The 21,612-nt window shown below is 44.6% G+C and overlaps 1 protein-coding gene across 18 annotated transcripts; it reads left to right on the top strand.

Moving 5' to 3' along the window:
- The first annotated feature begins 1,301 nt into the window (after positions 1–1,301).
- Positions 1,302–9,258, top strand: LOC148388054 (uncharacterized). 18 transcript variants are annotated; one of them, XM_088394231.1, is made up of 7 exons: positions 1,302–1,622; positions 2,345–3,870; positions 4,705–4,765; positions 4,855–5,752; positions 5,837–5,892; positions 5,962–6,069; positions 8,748–9,258. In XM_088394231.1, exons 4-7 carry the CDS (start codon positions 5,582–5,584, stop codon positions 8,905–8,907), a joined length of 495 nt encoding a protein of 164 aa, XP_088250357.1. In that variant the 5' UTR covers positions 1,302–1,622; positions 2,345–3,870; positions 4,705–4,765; positions 4,855–5,581; the 3' UTR covers positions 8,908–9,258. The 18 variants fall into 18 exon arrangements, 15 of the variants coding, with proteins under 15 accessions (XP_088250357.1, XP_088250361.1, XP_088250358.1 ...); XM_088394240.1 differs by lacking the exon at positions 5,837–5,892 and adding an exon at positions 8,623–8,678 and having other exon boundaries at positions 1,306–1,622; positions 4,855–4,883; positions 5,962–8,538; XM_088394238.1 differs by lacking the exon at positions 4,705–4,765 and adding an exon at positions 8,623–8,678 and having other exon boundaries at positions 1,306–1,622; positions 5,688–5,752; positions 5,962–8,538.
- The last annotated feature ends 12,354 nt before the right edge of the window (positions 9,259–21,612 follow it).

The following is a 21,612-nucleotide window of genomic DNA, read 5'->3' on the forward strand; positions in this document are numbered from 1 at the left end:
TCCTCACGCCCTCACCTCCGCCAGGAGGGAGAATCCAATACGGGCACACGCACGAATACTGATGTCATCTGGCTGCAAAAGCAGATGACATTTGACCGCTCTGTCTGCTGAAGCAACTGGGCGGCGGCCAGAGAACTGGAGCTAGGCCACAAGCCTCGCCGCGGCTCCCACACTTCCCAGACGCGGAGGGACACGCGTTATTTTGCACAAAGTTCTATACAATACGGCTAGTTTAAACTTAAAGACGCAAACAAGCAGCGACATGCGACCAAACTGGCTTACACTCGCGCGCCGTAAATAACCAAAATGCGATTTTTGTCCCGGCGGAAGGGATTGTATTTTATTTGAACATGTACACTCAAAATAACTGACGCTTTTCGATAAACACTTCATGTATTTTTGCAGTTTGGGCATAACATGGCTGAAAGCAAACGTGCAGCCAAGTTTCCTCCGAACCCTCAGCCACAAATCATTGACTGATTGATTGATTGATTGATTGATTTTGCGTACATGTGCGCATGCGCTATTGCAGTTCGGCCAAACCGCAAGCCGCCCGTCAGCAAACTATCCTGACGCAATAATAAGTAAGTAAATAAATAAATAAATAAATAAATAAATAAATAAATAAATAAATAAATAAATAAATAAATAAATAACCATACATCCATACACCCATCCATTTTCTGTACCGCTTTGTCCCGAAGGGGTCGCGGCCTTGCTGGAGCCTATCCCAGCAGTAGGCGTGGGACAACCTGAACTGGTTGCCAGCCAATTCCATTCATTCATCCATTTTCCATACCGCTTGTCCCCACGGGGTTCGCGGCCGTGCTGTAGCCTATACCAGCAGTCATCGGGCAGGAGGCGGGGGACACCCTGAACCGGTTGCCAGCCAATCGCAAGGCACACAGAGATGAACAACCATCCCACTCGCACTCACACCTATCGGGGCAATTTGAAGTGCTCAATCAGCCAACCATGTATGTTTTTGGGACGTGGGAGGAAACCGGAGTGCCCGGAGAAAACCCACGCAGGCACAGGGAGAACATGCAAACTCCACACAAGAAGGGCCGGAGGTTGAATCGAACCTGCACCCTCCTAACTGTGAGGCGGACGTGCTAACCAGTGCCCCACCGTGCCACCCAAATAAATGAACGAACGAACGAACGAACAAACGAACGAACGAACGAACGAACGAACGAATAAATAAATAAATAAATAAATAAATAAATAAATAAATAAATAAATAAATAAATAAATAAATAAATAAATAAATAAATAAATAAATAAATAATCACCCCGACGCCATCGGACAGCAAGCGGCTGTTGTCCCCGCGCCAGAGCTTCTCTCGCCGGGGGCTGCTAATCGCCCGCTACGGCTACGGCCCGCCGCACGCTCGCCTCGCTCGCTTGCAGAATTTGTCATCAGGAGCCCCGGGAGCGGACGACGAGCGAGGACAAGCGTGTCACCGTCCTCAACGCACATACATCATAGACGCAAACGCTGCGTTGTTGTTGGCAACGTATCTTGTCTTGTTTTGCTGCGGTGCGTTGTCATTTCCTCTGCATGCTGTCGTGTTGTTTCCTCTCCTCAATCGCGATGGCGCAGCGTGATGCCCAAACAGGTATTTTGTGTGTGTTCGTGTTATGGTCTTGAGTGGAGTCAAGTTGTTGCTCGTCGTTGTGACGTTGTGTGCGCACCTCATTTGTCGTCAACTGTAGCTTTGCCTGCCGGTAGTCGCTGATGGCGGAGGGGTACACTTGCCTGTCTTGTGTGCCGACATCGTGAGTTGGAATTCCCGGATATGACGGGGTGAATGTTTGTGGCTGCGTGTGTGTGTGTCTGTGTGTGTGTGTGTGTGTGTGTGTGTGTGTGTGTGTGTGTGTGTGTATGTGTGTGTGTGTGTGTGTATGTATGTGTGTGTGTGTGTGTGTGTGTGTGTGTGTGTGTGTGTGTGTGTGTGTGTGTGTGTGTGTGCACGTCTGCGTATGCCACAATTTTTTTTTGCTTGCTTCCGTTAAGACAAGTCAAGTCAAGTCAAGTTTATTTGTATAGCCCTAAATCACAAACAGTCTCAAAGGGCTTCACATAGCCAAAATTGACAATTATTCTCAAAGCATCCCCTGATCTTAAGCTCCCAAAAGGGCAAGGAAAAACTCAAAAAACCCCTGCCAGGGGAAAATGAGAAACCTTGAGAAGGGACCACAGATGGAAGGATCCCCCTTTCAGGATCACCAGGTTACGTGTAGTTCCATGCAGCCATTTTTTGTGGTGATGTCACGTATGCTCGTCGTGTCCGTGTCGGTGGATGAGCATTTCACGAGCGTGCGCCTTGTTGTTCCGCAGGCGGCGAACGCACTGTCAAGCTGCTTCCTCATTTCAAGTGGAAAAAGAAGTAATTACGTGGAAATATGATAATGTGCAACGCTGCGGGAGCCGCCCCGCCTGCCCGCATGCCTGCCCCTTGTTAGCCAGACTGCCCCCATCCTCCCCCCTCCTGGTATTTCTTGCAGGGAGTCTCGGCCTTTCACGACTGGACAAACATTAGTGACTGGTCGGCCTCGCTTTGCATCAATTCCTTGCCTCGTCGGCATAATTTGAGGATGAGCTCCACACCACCGGGCCTCAAGGACTCAATGGTGGAGGTGATACCCCACCCCCACCCGTTGCTAGTTATTTCTGTAACCTGATATAGAGGTCTATTTTAGGTTATTTTATAGACCTAAAATAGCCCAAACAGCTCAGTGGCCTAGTAGTAGAGTGTCCGCCCTGAGACTGGAAGGTTGTGACATACCAGCAAATCAGTGTGACTTCTCGACATTCAGGTGTGTTCGGCCATCCGCGGGGGGGAGAATGACATACCAGCTCTGCCGAACCCCTGGAGCCGACTCACCGAACCCCTAGGGTTTGATCGAACCCAGGTTAAGAACCACTGGTGTAAAGTGTCATTGGGGCTATGGAATAACCTAAAATATACGACAAAATTAAATCCATCAAATATAAAATATTAAACCCAAAACCATTTTGTAAGTTGTATTAATAATGTACAGAAGTTGTGATGCTTTGTTTTAAACGACCATTGATCTGTGTGAAGTGTGGTTATTTCTGTAACCTGATATTAGGGCTATGGAATAACCTAAAATAGACGACAAAATTAAATCCATCCATCCATTTTCTATACTGCTTGTCCCCACGGGGTTCGCAGGTGTGCTGGAGCCTATCCCAGCAGTCATCGGGCAGTACGCGGGGGACACCCTGAACTGGTTGCCAGCCAATCGCAGGGCATCGCATAGACGAACAAAAATTAAATCCATCAAATATGAAATATTAAACCCTAAACCAACTGTAAATTGTATAAATAATCTACAGAAGTTGTATTGCTTTGTTTTCAACAACCATTTATCTGTTTGAAGTGTGGTTATTTCTGTAACCTGAGGCCAAAATTAAATCCATCCATCATCCATCCATTTTCTATACCGCTTATCCCCACCATCAAGTATGAAATATTAAACCATAAACCAGCTATAAGTTGTATAAATAATGTACATAATTTGTATTGTTTTGTTTTAAACAACCAATGATCCCTGTGAAGTGTGGTTATTTCTGTAACCTGATATAAAAGTCTATTTTAGGTTATTCCATAGATGCCAAAATTAAATCCATCTAATATGAAATATTGAACCCTAAACTAGCTGTAATTGGATGGGATTGCAATGCTGTATTGCTTCGTTCGAAACGCTAGGGGCAGACACGTGCGCCACCGTAAAATAACAAGAAGAAGAAGTGTGCAGGTAAAGTGGCCTATGGGTTTGAGCCCGTTGCTTCTACAGACAAAATAAAAAAAAAAAGACACAAAGGAAGGCTGGTATCAGGTGAGTCTTCGAGGTTTTTCAGTAAGAGCTGTTGTTTTTGTCAGGAATGAGTTGAGCCAGGGCGACCAAATGCAGCTTGAACCAGGATTTATTGAAGGGAAAGGGAGTTGGAAGGGAGGTAGGTGGGGATCCGAAGACACAGACGGTATAGAGACTCACGGCCAGCAAACAGACAGACCGACAGACAGAAGTCTACTTGGGCAAGGTTAAAATTCTGACCGTGAGCCTCCAGACAGACCGGGGGAAAACCAGATGACAGGAACACTGGGCACGGAGAGGGACGGAACAGAGAAGTAGACACCGACAAGGAGGAACACACGGGTAGGGCTTAAATACACAGGGTAACAAGAGGAAGCAGGTGACAGACATTACAGTAACGAAAGGGATGTGGCCGAGGGACGTGCAGGCCGAGCGTGCTCTGGCACGGACGTGACAGTTTTGTTCTGCAAAGTTTGTCCATTTCATTATCAATCGATATCAAGCTTGGACTTAAGTTGTAGCTTGCCTGCCAGTCCTTCGTTTTCACTACAGAAGAGCTGACACAAACGTTAATGGTCGCTAAACGTTGATGGTAGCTTAAGTGAATTTGCTTCAAATAATAAACAGTTTGTTTCACGTCGATGCATAGTATGTATGTAGTGGTTTTCTTAAGTAAAAAAAAAATCTCAAGTAAATAAAATATTTTTGAAAGTTTATAACTGTACATATAAGGCATATAACTGCCTACATTTAAAAAGGAAATGTTATTTTTGACAAGAGGTTATGCCGTATGCATTTACAATTCATATGTGAATTCAAAATTAATGTACGTATATAATGGCGTTGCTTTTGCAGATGTCAGCAGCTCGCTTTCAAAAATCGCCATGCTATTATAAAACAAAAACAAGATCAAACAGTAAGTATAGATCACAAATTTCAGATTTTCTGATGGCATGGAAAAGAAGTAATTTCCCTTTTTACTCATGTTGTGATTTGTGACTCCAGTTTTAGCTCAAGGAGTGGCACGTGAAAAGGTACCGTATTTTCCGGACTATAAGTTGCTCCGGAGTATAAATCGCACCAGCCATAAAATGCCCCAAAAAGTAGAAAAAGAAAAAAAAAACATATGTAAGTTGCGTCGGCGTATAAGTCGCATTTTGGGGGGCAATTTATTCAACAAAATAGTACGCAGTGAGATAGTACGCATATGCATACAAGCAACACAAAAAAAACCAAGAAGGCACAAACAATGAATAAATAAGAGTGTTGAATAAATGATAAATAAACAAATAATAATAAATAATAATAATAAATATAAGAGCAAAAATGGAGCAAGTGTACATACAGCAGACAGTGGACTTGGATATGGTGCTTTAAAGTGTTAATTGCTTTATTTGATGTTTTCTCTATTATGTTTTGAATACGTTCAAGATAGATATCAAAGCATGTTAATTGATCAACTATACTAAAAATAACATGGGAAGTGGTCAACTATACTTGTAACTAAGTGATGTCATACATATATAAGTCGCTCCTGAGTATAAGTCGCCCCCCCACCCAAACTATGAAAAAAAAACGCGATTTATAGTCCGGAAATTACGGTAGGTTTTTATCTTTTGATGTCAGTAAAATGTGCACCTAACTTTGTTTTGCGCTCAACAGGGCTCGGAATTCTAAGTCAAATCACTTCAAAAGTTAAAATTGTATTGTGTCATGTGATTAACAGCGGTTAATGGGTGAATTGTCAAGTCAGACATCTTCTTTTTCATCATGGAGCCCCTTCTGGCAATCCCTGGGCAGTGTCAGGGTCCGGGGTGGCATACTTCTTTTGTCCGCAGGGAGCAACCGTGAGCAGAGTGGCAGAGTGCAGAGGGCCCAGGTGTGGCCCATCAGGCTCCTTAAAGTAGGGCTCTTAAGGAGCATGCTGTCAACTGCTCGTCGCCTGAGTGTCCCTTCAGTGTGATCACCTCAACGGTTGTGTCTCTAGCTCTTCGTTCATAGTTCTCGCCTTGCTCATCGACCCCACGTTCTTCAGATCATCCGGTCTGCAGTAAGATCTCCGCCACAGCCACGTTGAATTCTCTGACCAAGTCTTGTGTATTCTGTTTGTAGATTACCTTCACCGATCACCGCCAAGATCCACCCCGTTCTGGCTGAACTCCACACGCTCCACCATTGCTGCTCCCGCTCCGTGCTCCTTTCTGATGGCATGGAAAAGAAGTAATTTCCCTTTTTACCCATGTTGTGATTTGTGACTCCAGATTTAGCTCAAGGAGTGGCACGTGAAAAGGTACCGTATTTTCCGGACTATAAGTTGCTCCGGAGTATAAATCGCACCAGCCATAAATTGCCCCAAAAAGTAGAAAAAAAAACAAAAACATATATAAGTCGCGTCGGCGTATAAGTCGCATTTTGGGGGGCAATTTATTCAACAAAATCCCGCACCAAAAACAGTCATGAACGAGCAACAACAGGCTAAACGATAGCAACAACAGGCTAAGCGATAGGTATGCTAACGTGACAAACACAAACAAAGAGCTGAAAACGGGCCTGACGTAACATATAGAGTGATTAAGGACAACTATTACATGAATAACATGTTTATAAAACCATCGGTGTCACTCCAATTCAATAAATCCATCGATCGTTCGATACGATAGCAACAGGCTAAACGATAGGTATGCTAACGTGACAAACACAAACGAGGAGCTGAGAACGGGCCTGACGTAACATATAGAGTGATTTAGGACAACTATTACATAAATAACATGTTTGTAAAACCATCGGTGTCACTCCAATTCATTAAATCCATCGATCGTTCGATATGATAGCAACAGGCTAAACGATGCTAGGCATCCTAATGTGACAAACACAAACGAAGAGCTGAGAATGGGCCTGACGTAACATACAGAGTAATTAAAGAAAACGATTACATGAATAACATGTTTATAAAATCATCAGTGTCACTCCAATTCATTAAATCCATCGATCGTTCTTTGTCAACAATGGGTGCGCGCGACTGAGGGCGCTTGCACTTCAAAATATTCCACAGGCTCATATAACGATAGATGAACTATATTTCAAATAACTATAATATAAGCAATAATATTATCAAACCATCTGTGCACTTTAAATCCATTAAATCCATCGATCAAATTCCTCGTCCTTTGTCAACATCGCCGTGCGTGCGCCCTGACGTCAGCCTCGTCTTTATTCCAGAGATCTAGTATATAACTATATTGTAGCGTTAACAAAGTACAAGGATAGACGTGGGCTTGGTAAACGGCTCTTTATTCAACAAAACAAACTTCCAAGCGTGTGGCGGCGTGGACTTCCAGACACGAGAGTTCCTTGGCATAGGACCGGGCGTGCGTAATGGCCATGTCCGAGCCCCATGCACCGTTCGCGGACAGCCACTCGGCCGAGCGCCGGCCCTCGACTCAGTAGAGTAGGACCGGGCGTGCGTAAAAGCCATAATAGTTTTTCAAACCTTCTATGTCACTCCAAATCCTTAATTCCTTCAAACTCTTTGTCCTCCGTGTCACTTAGAAATGATCACCGCTAATGATGCCGGAAGTCCTTACGTGGGTACATTTGTCCTTTATGTAAACAACAGCCGCGCCGCGCTGTGCCACTGACGTCACTTGAAATAGTAATCCCTTGTTACATCACGGTTCTCTAAACTTTCTTTCTGCTGCTCGATTACTGATTTCAGCTGCATATTTTACAACTTGAAGTTTGTGACCTGCAAAATATGAGTTTCATTTTGGTGCCATTTTTCTTAAGCCCACCCAGTTGATGAGTCACGGCCAACGGTGAAATTTAGAGCACCCTCATCCAGTTTCGTCTGAAAATAAAAAAAAATTTTGCGTTGTTTATTTGGTTGTTTTATCAAAGTCAAAGTCTGTTTTATTGTCGATTTTTTTTCAGATACCAAGACACACAAAGAGATTGAAATTACGTTCCCACTATCCCTCGGTGAGATAGTACGCATATGCATACAAGCAACACAAAAAAAACCAAGAAGGCACAAACAATGAATAAATAAGAGTGTTGAATAAATGATAAATAAACAAATAATAATAAATAATAATAATAAATATAAGAGCAAAAATGGAGCAAGTGTACATACAGCAGACAGTGGACTTGGATATGGTGCTTTAAAGTGTTAATTGCTTTATTTGATGTTTTCTCTATTATGTTTTGAAGACGTTCAAGATAGATATAAAAGCATGTTAAGTGATCAACTATACTAAAAATAACATGGGAAGTGGTCAACTATACTTGTAAGTAAGTGATGTCATACATATATAAGTCGCTCCTGAGTATAAGTCGCCCCCCCACCCAAACTATGGAAAAAAAAACGCGACTTATAGTCCGGAAATTACGGTAGGTTTTTATCTTCTGATGTCAGTAAAATGTGCACCTAACTTTGTTTTGCGCTCAACAGGGCTCGGAATTCTAAGTCAAATCACTTCAAGTTAAAATTGTATTGTGTCATGTGATTAACAGCGGTTAATGGGTGAATTGTCAAGTCAGACATCTTCTTTTTCATCATGGAGCCCCTTCTGGCAATCCCTGGGCAGTGTCAGGGTCCGGGGTGGCATACTTCTTTTGTCCGCAGGGAGCAACCGTGAGCAGAGTGGCAGAGTGCAGAGGGCCCAGGTGTGGCCCATCAGGCTCCTTAAAGTAGGGCTCTTAAGGAGCATGCTGTCAACTGCTCGTCGCCTGAGTGTCCCTTCAGTGTGATCACCTCAACGGTTGTGTCTCTAGCTCTTCGCTCATAGTTCTCGCCTTGCTCATCGACCCCACGTTCTTCAGATCATCCGGTCTGCAGTAAGATCTCCGCCACAGCCACGTTGAATTCTCTGACCAAGTCTTGTGTATTCTGCTTGTAGATTACCTTCACCGATCACCGCCAAGATCCACCCCGTTCTGGCTGAACCTCACACGCTCCACCATTGCTGCTCCCGCTCCGTGCTCCTGGCTCTGATCATCCCGCTCTACCTCCACCGCAGCTCCTCCAATGAACACTCCTCACTCATTCTGGACGTCTGAGTTGTTTTTTCTGCATGTGGGTCAAATCAATCGCTAAAATGATGACAGGCTGAGAAGCCTCAACTCTCGCTCCGAATGTGACGCGGAGAGTGGACGGTGCCCATGACTGATCTGGAGACCTTTGACATGATGTCCAAGGAAATATATGACAAACAGGATGCAAGACTGAATGACAGAATGATTAAGCCTGGAATTGGTTAGTCAAAATTGTGTATGTTGTGGTCCCCCCTTCAGTCTTGATAGCTTACAAATGGAACCTGTAGGGTTCTCTTTAGTTTAATTGCTGTACTGTCAAAGTTACTGACTTCAGTTATTTTTGCTTGATTTACAAGAATAAAAGTCCTCAATTCATTTTTGTCTAGTCTTAATTCCACCCTTCTGAGACACTGTTCATAATTCCTTGTATACAGATTGCAAAACAGTCTTGTCTGAGGAGGCTGCTGATTTGAAGACCTGCATGTTTCCAAGACCATGGACAGGTATGATTAGTTTGACATCTGTACTGTAGATTAAAAAAAGACGACAGTGAATTTTAGAGTTATGCTCACTCTAACTTATTTTGCAAGAACCACACGGGAGACAAGCAAGTCCTTTTAGACACCTCTTAAACCCTCCTGCAAGGGCATATTTATTAAGAGAAACAGAGTGGGGGTAAGAGTAGGCTGAATAGGAAGCCCTTGTCCTCTAGTCAAAACATATCAGGGGGTGTTTTACGACCTATATATATATATATATATATATATATATATATATATATATATATATATATATATATATATATATATATATATATATATATATATATATATATATATATATATATATATATATATATATATAATGAAGAAAGAAGAATAGTAAAAATAAAAAAACAACAAACAATGATAGCAACACTTTCCAGTGAAGATGAGGTATTACCTTAATACCCCAGATCAAACTTATTGTGTAAGCGAAAAACCTGCTGGCCAGATGTTATTAGCAGGAAAAGTCTCACACGGTCCCTCTGCCTTAGGCGACCAGAATGCTATCAATAAAAAAGAAAAAGAAAAACACAGAAACAGTACATCATTGTATCCATCACTTGCGAAGCATTTTCGATGGTCAAATCATCAAGTTTCTGTAAAACATGCTCAACAGAACAGCATCTACGCAATCCATGTTTCATTAACGTTATCACATCCGTCATCTCTAAGAAGTTGTATATGAACTTGGGCTACAGTAGAAGACACAAACCTCGTCACAGCAGACTTCAAACATGGGATAACGCAGGTCGTAAACAAGCACAACACCACCAGCACAACAAGCACAGGAGACAGCAATTTCAACAGCAGTTGCCACCAGTTGCCAGAGAATAGCTATGAAAAGAAATCAAACTGATGTGGGACCGTGTCATTAGACATGGCCTGCTGTAAGTTCTTCAGTGAATTCATGGCGTCGTTGATGTGGGTGTCATTTTCTCCCGGTATGTATGTGCAACAGGAAGTCCCAATGATGTGGCACACACCACCTTGTGCTGCCGTCAACAAGTCCAGAACCATCCTGTTTTGCAAGACCATCAGTCTAATAGCCTGAATCTCTCTATTTTGTCCATCGTTGACTTGCAGTGAGAGATTCACAAAGGATTGAAAACGATAGTTCAGTGTCTCGATGAAGAGTGATTGTTTCCCAACCCCAATCTGAGGAAAGAGCGCAAGGACAACTTTGTCTCCGACGGACCATACTTTATGGTCGTCTGGAACGTTCGCACCCCAGACAGGGTCATGAGGGTCAAAGGTTGCAACTGCCCTGCGTCGACGTCCAGAAGAGTTGTGTGCTTCTGTCAGTTGATGATGTCGTATCCTGTAGGTGTGGTCCGTCACCCACACTGGTGCACACACTCCTGTCCAGTTGGTAGGCAGCATCGGATAAACCTTGTGACCACAAAGCCACCAGCCATTCTGTATGAAGTATGTGCCGTTCGATGGTGCAGCCATGTTGGTCGGAGAGCCCTCCCCACCTGAAATGGCTCTCTTATTTTGACACTCATCGGTGATGTCCAAAGCTCCCATCCAGTTTCCTCCTGGAGAGCAGTCATCGTCAATGCAGACGTGGGTCTTGTTACCTTGGATGTAACATGTGTAATTCACTCCAGCTGGTCTCTCTGTGTAGGCCACTTGTGGCATTGTTCGTCCTTTAACAGTCACATTGAGATTTGTCCAGAATAGCTGATCACAGGCACCGTCAGCAAGTCCAGGGCGGTAAGGGTCGGCATCCTTGACTGTGACAGCACGGTGCTGATATCCAACTCCTCCCATGGAATCCATACATTTCGCTTCAGTGACATTCATTGCTCTGGCCTCCAAGTGAACTTGCGTGGAGGAAGGGGGGAGTTTCGAACACACATAACACCCCTCCTGCGTGTGAGCTCTCACAGTGAACTTGACATACCGGTATCAAGTGTTGGTCTCGTATGGGTTTCTGGGGTCCCATGACCAGTCCTCAAAGTTCTCATCATGCGACCACCGTTTTCCACGGTCAACATTGTCACCTGGTCTGTTCAGATGAGTCCATAGACCATAGCACGCTCCAACAGCAGAGGATCCATCTGGCATATGGAGCCCCGTTGCTACTAGGATGGCAGAGACACCGGGACATCCCCTCGCCTAGCGGAGTGGGGATCGTTGTTTGCTTCACCAACATTGAGACGCCCCACCCTAAACGATGAGGCTTCTTTGTAGTCAGGCTTCCTCACCACTCCGAATTAGGGGTCCAGCACTCTCTGCAACTTGCAGTGGCTGAGGTGAATCCAGCTGGGCCGTTGAAAAATCTTTACTGCCGTGGGGGTAGCAAGCAAAACTTGGAACGGTCCCTCCCACCGTGGGTTGGCCCAGTTCTTTCTTTTGATGACCTTGATGTAAAGCATTCTGGCAAAGACAGAACCACTGGATCCAGTTTTTTTTAATAAAATGCAATTGGTCTTAGTTTGCTGCCATGACTCTGCAGCAACACTGAGGTCATAAAACCATTCCTGCAGTCTGCTGTTTGCACAAAGGTTTTATTGTAGTCTGGCAAGACAAGAGTTGTGGTTTCTATCAGAGCCTGTATCAGCACTACAAAAGCATCATCCGCTACTGGTGTCCACATTATTTTTTCTGTCATTGCCATGGGGACAATATCCAGCAGCGGTTGTGTTTTTTCCGCATAATGTGGGATCCATGCTCTGCAGTAATTGCAGAGCCCCAAAAATGACATCATTTGTTTTTTTGTTTCAGGTTTCGGTGCATCTGCAATAATCTGCTTTCTGGTTCTTTGTATCTGTCTTCCAGAAGCCGACAAAGTGTGACCTAAATAGTTCACTTCCTGTCTGACCCATTGTAACTTATTTTTGTTCACTTTATTCCCTGTTTTGCAGAGATAGTGTAACAATGCTAAGGAGTCTGCCTTGCAAGCAGCTTCAGTTTCAGAGGCTACCAGGAGATCATCTACAACAACTAGAAGTTGGCTTTTGTTTGGCATCTGAAAATCAGCCAAACAGGCCATGATAGCTTGAATGAAAATAGTTGGACTATCAGCAAATCCTTGTGTCAATCTGGTGTATGTATAGCTTTGTCCTTTAAAGGTAAAAGCGAACCAAAACTGTGAGTCTGGGTGAATTGGCACTGAGAAAAATGCATTGCTGAGATCAATTACTGTGAAAAACTTCTGATTAGGTTTCAAAGTGTTCAGAAGTGTGTGTGGGTCAGGCACATTGGGTGCTCTTGTTTGCACTGCATCATTCACGGCTTGTAAATCTTGTATCATTCGCCAATTAATTTTGTTGGCCTTTTGGACTGGAAAAATGGGAGTGTTGCAAGGAGAATCCGAGCACTCCCTAATGATTCCTCCTGTCAAAAGATCAATTATAACAGGGGCAATGCCATTCATTGCCTCCTGTTTTAAAGGATATTGCTTAACTCTTGGACGCCACTCTGATCTTGGTTTGATCTGTACTGGGGAAATGGACTTTAAAAGTCCTACATCAGATGGGCCCTTGGTCCACAGTTTTTCAGGAAGACCAGCCAATTCCCCCTCCTCCTTTTCATTCAAACAAATGTCAACTCGTCAGGGAAGCGCACAAGCGCCTGCTCTGCCTACAGCTACTTCACACACTGTTTGCTTCCACACGTCACAACTGGTACTGTAGCTCCACCCATCACCTTTGTCCTCATAATCAGTCACAGATCCAGCAAGTTTAATTCGGGAACCCACATCTGCCCACGTTATACTGTGAGGTTTAAACAATGAGATGTGGGGTACAGTCGACAACTTGTATCTGTCTTTCTGAGGAGCGGGCAGGAGCACAGCAGCAGCTGAAAATGACCTGCGATCAGTGTCCAGAGCAGTGATTGTTAAAGTTACTTCTGTGTCGCTGAGAAAACTTCCAATATAGTCATCTTGTGGATCAGTGAGAATATTCATGATGACATGTAATTCATTACAAGTCATTTCCGATTCAGGTTGGGGCAATTGTTTTCGAGCTTCACTCAGCAATCTGCTTGGTAGCTTAGGATTTTGTTCAGGAGGGATGGCATAGGAGCAGCAAATCTGTTCACCTGCTTGTGCAGCATATGAGTCCATATCTCTCACTCTACATGCTCGCATGCCATCCTTTACTGGAATTATTGCAATTCCCAACCGAGTCATCAGATCTCGTCCCAGCAGGTTTATGGGACATTTTGGGGATAGGACAATCTAAACTGAAGCCATGCTTCCAGTTTCCTTATCTCTCACTTCAACCGGATTGGAGATACTCTCCTTGTGTACCTGCCCATCAGCAGATTTCACCCAAATAGTATTTTGGGAGGCCTTTAGATTTGGGACTTTAGTTTTTATTACAGTTTTACATGCCCCGGTATCACACAAAAACTCCACATCACTTCCTCCAATGTTTAGAGAAACATATGGTTTTTCTTTTAATGCACTCAGAATGTCCCATGCTGTATGGACATCTACTATTTCTTCCTCTGTAGGAGCACCAGAGGTCAAAGGGGGGGGATCTAGTCGTGCTGAAAATTTGGCCTTTCCTCTGCCCCTTCCTGCACCCTTTGATTGATATTGTTTTGCCCGACGACACTCCCTTGCAAGGTGTCCTCGTCTCCCACAGTTCCAACAGTTTGAATCTGATGGGGGTTTTGATTTATATGGTGGCCTGCGACCTTGTTGGCCTCTACCTCCTCCTCTGCCCTGCTGGGACCCTTGGAAGAAGACTGTTGTATCTTCATCTAGTTCATCATCATTATCTAGATGAAATACATCAGAACTTTTGCCTTTTTTTATCACTTTTTCAGCATGTCTGGCCCATTGCATAGTTGTTGTCACACTTGCAATATCCACTTCTACCAAATGTTTCCTCACCCAGTTGCCTATTTCAGGGCGGAAATTAGTGAGGAGCACATTTTTAAGCTGTTGTTGATAAGCACTCTCAGCTGCATCATTGAATGGGATGCCACTATGCACCCTGAATTCTTTTTCAAATCTCAAACGAAAATCATCAGTATCTTCGCCAGGCTTCTGTTTTATTCCTGCCAAATGACCATAATTCGCTCGTCTTTGAAATATAGTTCGCACTCTTTGCACAAGATCATTCCATTGTGCTGTATACTCCCCTCCCAATTGATTCCCCTCAACGGGATAGGGAAAAGCCCCTTGATTATTTCTACCTGTATAATTTCCTCTAACCTTTGCCCTGTCTTTGCCCAAGGAAGACATTGCAGCTTCTCCTGCCTCATGCCCGTTCAGTCTATAGGAATGTATGATTCCAGCCATGTCCTCTGCCCATTTATCTGGGTCTTCAGCAACAGGGGTAACCCCTTCAACTGCTTTTCTTGCCTCTTCCAAAGTCCATGGCCGGAAAACATATGTATGTGGGGGTTGGCCTTCCCCTACAATAGGGTTTGGCACCTGTATCATTGGCCACACATCAACATTGCCTAAATTTTGAGAAAATTTAGCAGCACTGGTCAAACTTCTTGTTTGCACAGGACTTCTAATAATGTGACCCTGACTTCTTTTGCTGTTATATGGGGGGGGGGGGGCTGCAGGTTTGTTAAGCTTGGATACAAGTTTTGTGTACGAGCGGAAGGCCCCTCTTGCTCCTCTGCTTGAGCTGCGCCTTCAGCTTCGGCTGGAGCCGTGGCCGCGACAGTGCCTCATTGTCTTCCGGCCTGACAAACATAGTCTCAGCCTCATCACCTTTCATCTTTCTATCTTTTGTCTTTTGGATTTGTTCTCTTCTCTCTTGTGAAGCTTTCAACCACATTTTAGCACAATCCAATTTTCTCTCTTTTCTTTTCTTTTTCAGTCCATTTGTCTTTCTATTCACACTCTCTTCCAAAACATCAACTACTATCTTCCACACTTCAACTTTCAACTTCCCTTCTACTCCATACTTTTTCTTTCACTTCGGCATATATTGCATACAATTAAGAAACCTACTCGCCATGTACTTCTCATCTCTGTCAAGAGGTAGAGATTTACCGTTTTTATTTCCCATCTTAATTTTAGTAGTTTTAGGTTTTACAATTTCTTTTTCTCAAAAATATTATTATTATTATTATTTATTTATTTCTTTGAGGATCCTCAATGCAGGTTTAAATTGACCTTTCAACAAATTACTAGCCTGTATTATTGCCGTGGATCAATGCTAGAACCGCTATTTAGTCAATTTATCCTACCAGTCACACACTCAATCACACAAACTCCAGCGCTTTTTTAGGCCTATCCAGGGATGGGTGTAAAACCCTCCCAGACAGCTTTTGAAAAACGGACAAAAGAAAGAGTCTACGCCCTTCTTCAATTAAGAAAAAGAAGCTCTGTTTTCCTTAGCCCGTTCCTTCCACTGGTACTTGAACCCAAGCTGTTCTTTGGCCGGAAAAACATACAAAGAAAAATCTACGCCCTTCTTTGATTAACAAAAAAGAAGCTCCGTGTTTCTTAGCACGTTCCTTCCACTGGGACTCTAACCCAAGCCAGATCCCTCAGCTCGGAAAAACAGACAAAGAAGAGTCTACGCACTTCTTCGATGAACGAAAAAGAAGCTCTGCCTTTCTTAGCCTGTTTCCTCCACTGGGACTTGAACCCAAGCTGGATCTCGTGGACCTCTATGTTTTACGCGTTTCACAACAACACAATCACACAACTTCAGGCCCCTGGTTCGTTGCACTGCCGGGTCCCGTCAATCCACCCCTGTCAGACGAAGGCAGACCTAAGATGCTGGCCCAGCGAAGAATTTCCTTCCCAGGTCTTTCTTTACCAAGTCCAGCTAATGGACACTGGCCCGTCAACAGTGTACAGCGTGTCGTCCTCCGTCAGCCAGATGGTGGGTATGAGAGGTCCCGAGTTTCGGCACCAAAATGTTAGAGTTCTGCTCACTCTAACTTATTTTGCAAGAACCACACGGGAGACAAGCAAGTCCTTTTAGACACCTGCAGGTGGAGAGCTCACCCGTTGAAGGAATGAAGTCTAAACTCTCCTTCCTGCAAGGGCATATTTATTAAGAGAAACAGAGTGGGGGTAAGAGTAGGCTGAATAGGAAGCCCTTTTCCTCTAGTCAAAACTTACCAGGGGGTGTTTTACGACCTTGTGTAGGATGGGACAAGCTAGGTTATTTATTACCGGTTGCATTCCAACATAATCATACGATAAGGATAATCTGAAAAACCCTGACAGTGAAGGCTTACGATGTGGTGGCTGCGCTCAATGGTGACATTTTTTTTTCTGTTGTAGACTCTACACAAATGACAATGACAACATTCAATATGTGTGCTCGTGTGACTCGTGCAGAGGGCTCTCAGGAGGACTGCTCTGATAGCGCCGGTAAATAAAAAAACAAACATGTCAGCTCGTTCCTGTGCGCTTGCTTCATGTTCGAAATGTGCGACTGACATAAGATGCATCAAGTAAAAACTATTTTACAGGTCGTGTTTTATTTTTTCCCATATTCATATTTCTTTTACAGAGTAATCCCAAGGTCTACAATGGGTGGTGCCAGATTTCCATCGAGTTCATCTTTGTAGAAGCTGTTGGCGACACGCACAGAGGCCACGGATGATTAAACAAGGACCGCAATGGCTTTAAAATTAAAACGGGCTCCAGCGTTGAGGAGCAAAGGGGGCTATCAAAACCCCACAAGAGTGATATTTATATTGTTTCCCCCTTGTGTTTCGCCGAGCTGGTTGTTTTGTTTATTTGATATGTGTCAAGATCTGTCAGTTCGTTTCCTTGTTTTAAAGTCATAGTTTCGGTTCGCGTGTCTGTGTGCTCGCCCCTCCTCTCCTGTGCTCTGATCAGTGTAATTGCCGTCACCTGCCTCTCCTTAACTGTCTTGTATTTAAGTCCTGTCTGCCTGTAAGATTGTTTGCGTCTTATGTCTTCTTGTTTCTTCTAGTTGCTTGTCTGTTCTCGTCTTGTTTTGTCCTTCTGTTCAGTTATTCACGCCCCTAGTCGAGCATCTATAGTTTGTCTTTTGAGTTTGTTCAATAAACCCTGGTCCAAGCTGCATTTGGTCACCATGCTTCACTCACTTCGACAGAACAATCCGACCAATTCAGCGACCAGCGCTTGGACCAACTCTTGCCGGCTCCGCAACTGCTCCATGGTTGCCACGGACGCACGGCCACCCCCCCGACCCAGTTCCGACGGCGCGGATGCTGCGGCCGCCACCAGTTCTGGCGGCGCAGATCCAGCAGCCGTCACCCAGTCGGCCTTCGGCGGTGTGTGATGAGCGGCCGCTACCCGACCCAGTTCCGGCGATGCAAGATGCACGGTTGCCCCTCAACCCAGATCCGACGGCGCGGATGCTGCGGCCGCCACCAGTTCCGGCGGCGCAGATCCAGCAGCCGTCACCCAGTCGGCCTTCGGCGGTGTGTGATGAGCGGCCGCCACCCGACCCAGTTCCGGCGACGCAAGATGCACGGTTGCCCCTCAACCCAGTTCCGGCGGCGCGGATCCAGCAGCTGTCACCAGTTCCGGCGGCATGGATCCAGCGGCCGTCACCCAGTCGGCCTTCGGCGGCGTGTGACATGCGACCGCCACCCTAACCCAGTTCCGGCGACGGAAGATGCACGGTTGGCCACCAGTTCCGATGGCACGGATGCTGCGGCCGCCACCAGTTCCGGCGCCGCGGATCCAGCGGCCGTCACCCAGTCTGCATTCAGCAGCGCAAGACGCACGGCTGCCCCCCGACCCAGTTCCGACGGCGCAGATGCTGCGGCTGTCACCAGTTCCGGCGGCGCAGATCCAGCGGCCGTCACCCAGTCGACCTTCGGCGGCATGTGACGTGCGGCCGCCTCCCCGTTCCCTCCCGCCCCTTGTTGGCCAGTTTTGGATTTTCTTCTTTTTGGGACGTAAAAGTACCCTTGAGGGTACTGTCAAGATCTGTCACAGTTCGTTTCCTTGTTTTAATGTCACAGTTTCAGTTGGCGTGTCTGTGTGCTCGCCCTTCCTCCTGTGCTCTGATCAGTGTAATTGCCGTCACCTGCCTCTCGTTAACTGTCTTGTATTTAAGTCCTGTCTGCCTGTCGGATTATTTGCGTTTTATGTCTTCTTGTTTCTTCTAGTTGCTTGTCTGTTCTCGTCTTTTTTTATCCTTCTGTTCAGTTATTCACGTCCCTCGTCGAGCATCTATAGTTTGTCTTTTGAGTTCGTTCAATAAACCCTGGTCCAAGCTGCATTTGGGCACCCAGCTCCATTTACTTCATGACAATATGTCCTACATAAAATATGTATATATTTATATTGTAACTTAGTAGTTTTGTTCTATTAAAATAGCCCTGATTATTTAATCTTTTATGTATATATGTATATTTATGACATACATATGATTTAAAAACATTGCACATTTATATTTGTGATGGTTGGATTATGTTTGAAAATTTTTTTTCATTTAGGGTAAATTATCGTTTGGTTAATTTTACCATCAAAAGGTGTGTTTGTATCTGCAGCTAACATGAGTATGACTGTTACTGAAACCTATTTTTATATTAATAAATGTAAATTTTCACACCCTGGACCAGGGGTGCTCAATACATCGATCGCCAAGCTACTACTGGTAGATCGCATGACGTTAAAAAAAAAAAAAAATGCTGTATGCGAGAATCCAGCTTATCGCTTGATTGACATACAGGTAGGCCTGTCGGGAGGCAATCACAGTGAACCCCACATGCGCAATAGACAGTGACTACAACCCCTCACCGCAGCATGTTTAACGGCCGCGTGCACACAAACCGCCAAAGTTTATAAGCTAATCAACGCACGCACTGACTTTTTTCTTTTAAACAAAAGAAAGTTTATGACCATCAAAAATGAGTGGGGTTGCTGGACCAAGTAAGAAGCCAAAACCGTATCACTTTCATACGGAATGGGAGTAGGACTTTTTTTTCACAATGTCATTTTCTAAGTGCGTTACAAAAATACACGCACTATATTATTTATTTATATATTTATTTATTCATTTTATTTATTGTAGTGGGTAGATCTTTGTGACTTGGTCATTTTAAAAGTAGCTCGTAAGCTGAAAAGGTTTGAGCACCCCTGCCCTGGACCATCTCTAATCAAATGCATTTTCACAACATCCTGGAACTACACAAAGGTAAGGATCACAGGTTAAATGTATTGAAGAGAACCTCAATGTTGAAGAAGTCTAGATGTTCAAATGATCACTAGCTATTAGCGCTACTCGCGCTAATAGCTATTAGCCATCATTCGAACGTCTACTCAATAAACGTCTAAAAAAACTTTAACATATAGACGTCTAATAGACGTCTAAAAGTGAAATAAAAATAGTCGTCTACGCTGTAGACGTCTATAGCAGTGGCGCTGTAGACGTCTATAGCAGTGGTTCTTAACCTGGGAGTCGGCTTCAGGGGTTCGGCAGAGCTGGATTGCCCCGCCCCGCCCCGCCCCTGCCCCGCCGTCCGCGGATGGCCGAACACACCGGTAGCCAAATATCGACCAACAATATGAAATGAATGATGTGATTATCTGTTGAAGTAATTGTATATGTTATACCATATTTACTCAACATTCTTGTGTGTTGTCCTAGATAGCGTGGCAAAAACAGAAATTTAGTAAAAGAGAATCTACCGTAATTTTCGGACTATAAATCGCGTTTTTTTTTTTTCATAGTTTGGGTGGGGGGGCGACTTATAATGAGGAGCGACTTATATGCGAATTTTTTCAAAAATTTCAAAAAAAAAAAGTGAAACCGCGATAAACGAACCGCGATGTAGCAAGGGATTACTGTAATTTGAATTTCAAGTGACGTCAGCAGGACAAAGGACAAAGATTGATCACGGGATGACGAAGATGACGAAGGGCCCCACGTACGACCGGCATCATTAGCTGCTTTGTTTCTAAGTGACACGGAGGATGAAGAGTTTGAAGAATTTAAGGATTTGGAGTGACACAGAAGATTTGAAAGACTATTATGGCTTTTACGCACGCCTGGTCCTACTCTACGGAGCTCTCTTTCACCTTTGTGGATAGAGGTCGGGGGCCGGCGCTTGGCTGGGTGGCTGTCCGGGGACGGTGGATGGGGCTCGGTCATGGCTTTTACGCACGCCCGGTCCTATTCTATGGATCTCTATTCCACCTCCGTGGCTGGAAGTCCACGCCGCCACACGCCTGGCAGTTTGTTTTGTTAAGTAAAGAGCCATTTACCAAACCCACGTCTTTCCTTGTACTTCGTTAACGCTACAATATAGTTATATACTAGATCTGTGGAATAACGACGAGGCTGACGTCAGGGCGCACGCGCGGTGTTGTTGACAAAGGACGAGGAATTTTATCGATGGATTTAATGATTTAGAGTGCACAGATGGTTTGATAATATTATTGCTTCTGTAATAGTTATTTGATATCTAATATATATATCGTTATATGGGCCTGTGGAATATTTTGAAGTGCAAGCACCGTCAGCGGCGCGCACCCATTGTTGACAAAGGACGATCGATGGATTTAATGAATTGGAGTGACACAGATCAAAGTCAAAGTCAAAGTCTGCTTTATTGTCAATTTCTTCACATGCCAAGACACACAAAGAGATCGGAATTACGTTCCCACTATCCCACGGTGACAAGACATAGTTCACAATGTACATACAAGTAAACAACACAAGAAAATAAAACAAGAAGGCACAAACAATGAATAAATAAGAGTGATGAATAAATAATAAATAAACAAATAACACAATAAATAAGTACAGGACGCTACGCAGAAGGGGGAAGAGAGTTCAGGATCCTAACAGCCTGGAAAATGAAGCTGTTGGTGAGTCTGGCGGTGCGGGAGCGCAGGCTCCTGTACCTCTTCCCAGAGGGCAGAAGATCAAACAAAGAGTGAGCAGGGTGACTCACATCACTCACAATCGTGGTCGCCTTGCGGGCGAGATGGGAGGCGTAAATGCCCTTCAGGGAAGAGAGTGAAGCACCAATAATCTTACCAGCTGTGTTCACTATGCGCTGCAGGGCCTTCATGTTGTATTCAGTGCAGCTACCACCCCAGACAGCGATACAACTGGAGAGGGCGCTCTCAATGGTGCCACGGTAGAATGTAGTCATGACGGCCGGAAGAGCACTTGCCCGCCTGAGTTTCCTCAGGAAGTACAGGCGGCGCTGAGCTTTCTTCGCCAGTGACGCAGTGTTGGCGGACCAGGAGAGGTCCTCACTGATGTGCACCCCCAGGAATTTGGTG

The sequence above is a fragment of the Syngnathus floridae genome, chromosome 13 (assembly GCF_059516105.1).
Source record: "Syngnathus floridae isolate MCC-2025c chromosome 13, RoL_Sflo_1.0, whole genome shotgun sequence".
NCBI lineage: Eukaryota > Metazoa > Chordata > Actinopteri > Syngnathiformes > Syngnathidae > Syngnathus > Syngnathus floridae.

Coding starts and splice junctions, on each gene's coding strand:
- LOC148388054 (XM_088394231.1), top strand. CDS start 5,582: ATGGGTGAATTGTCAAGTCAGACATCTTCTTTTTCATCATGGAGCCCC. Junction 5,753..5,836: donor GGCCCATCAGGCTCCTTAAA/GTAGGGCTCTTA, acceptor TTGTGTCTCTAG/CTCTTCGTTCATAGTTCTCG. Junction 5,893..5,961: donor CACGTTCTTCAGATCATCCG/GTCTGCAGTAAG, acceptor TTCTGTTTGTAG/ATTACCTTCACCGATCACCG.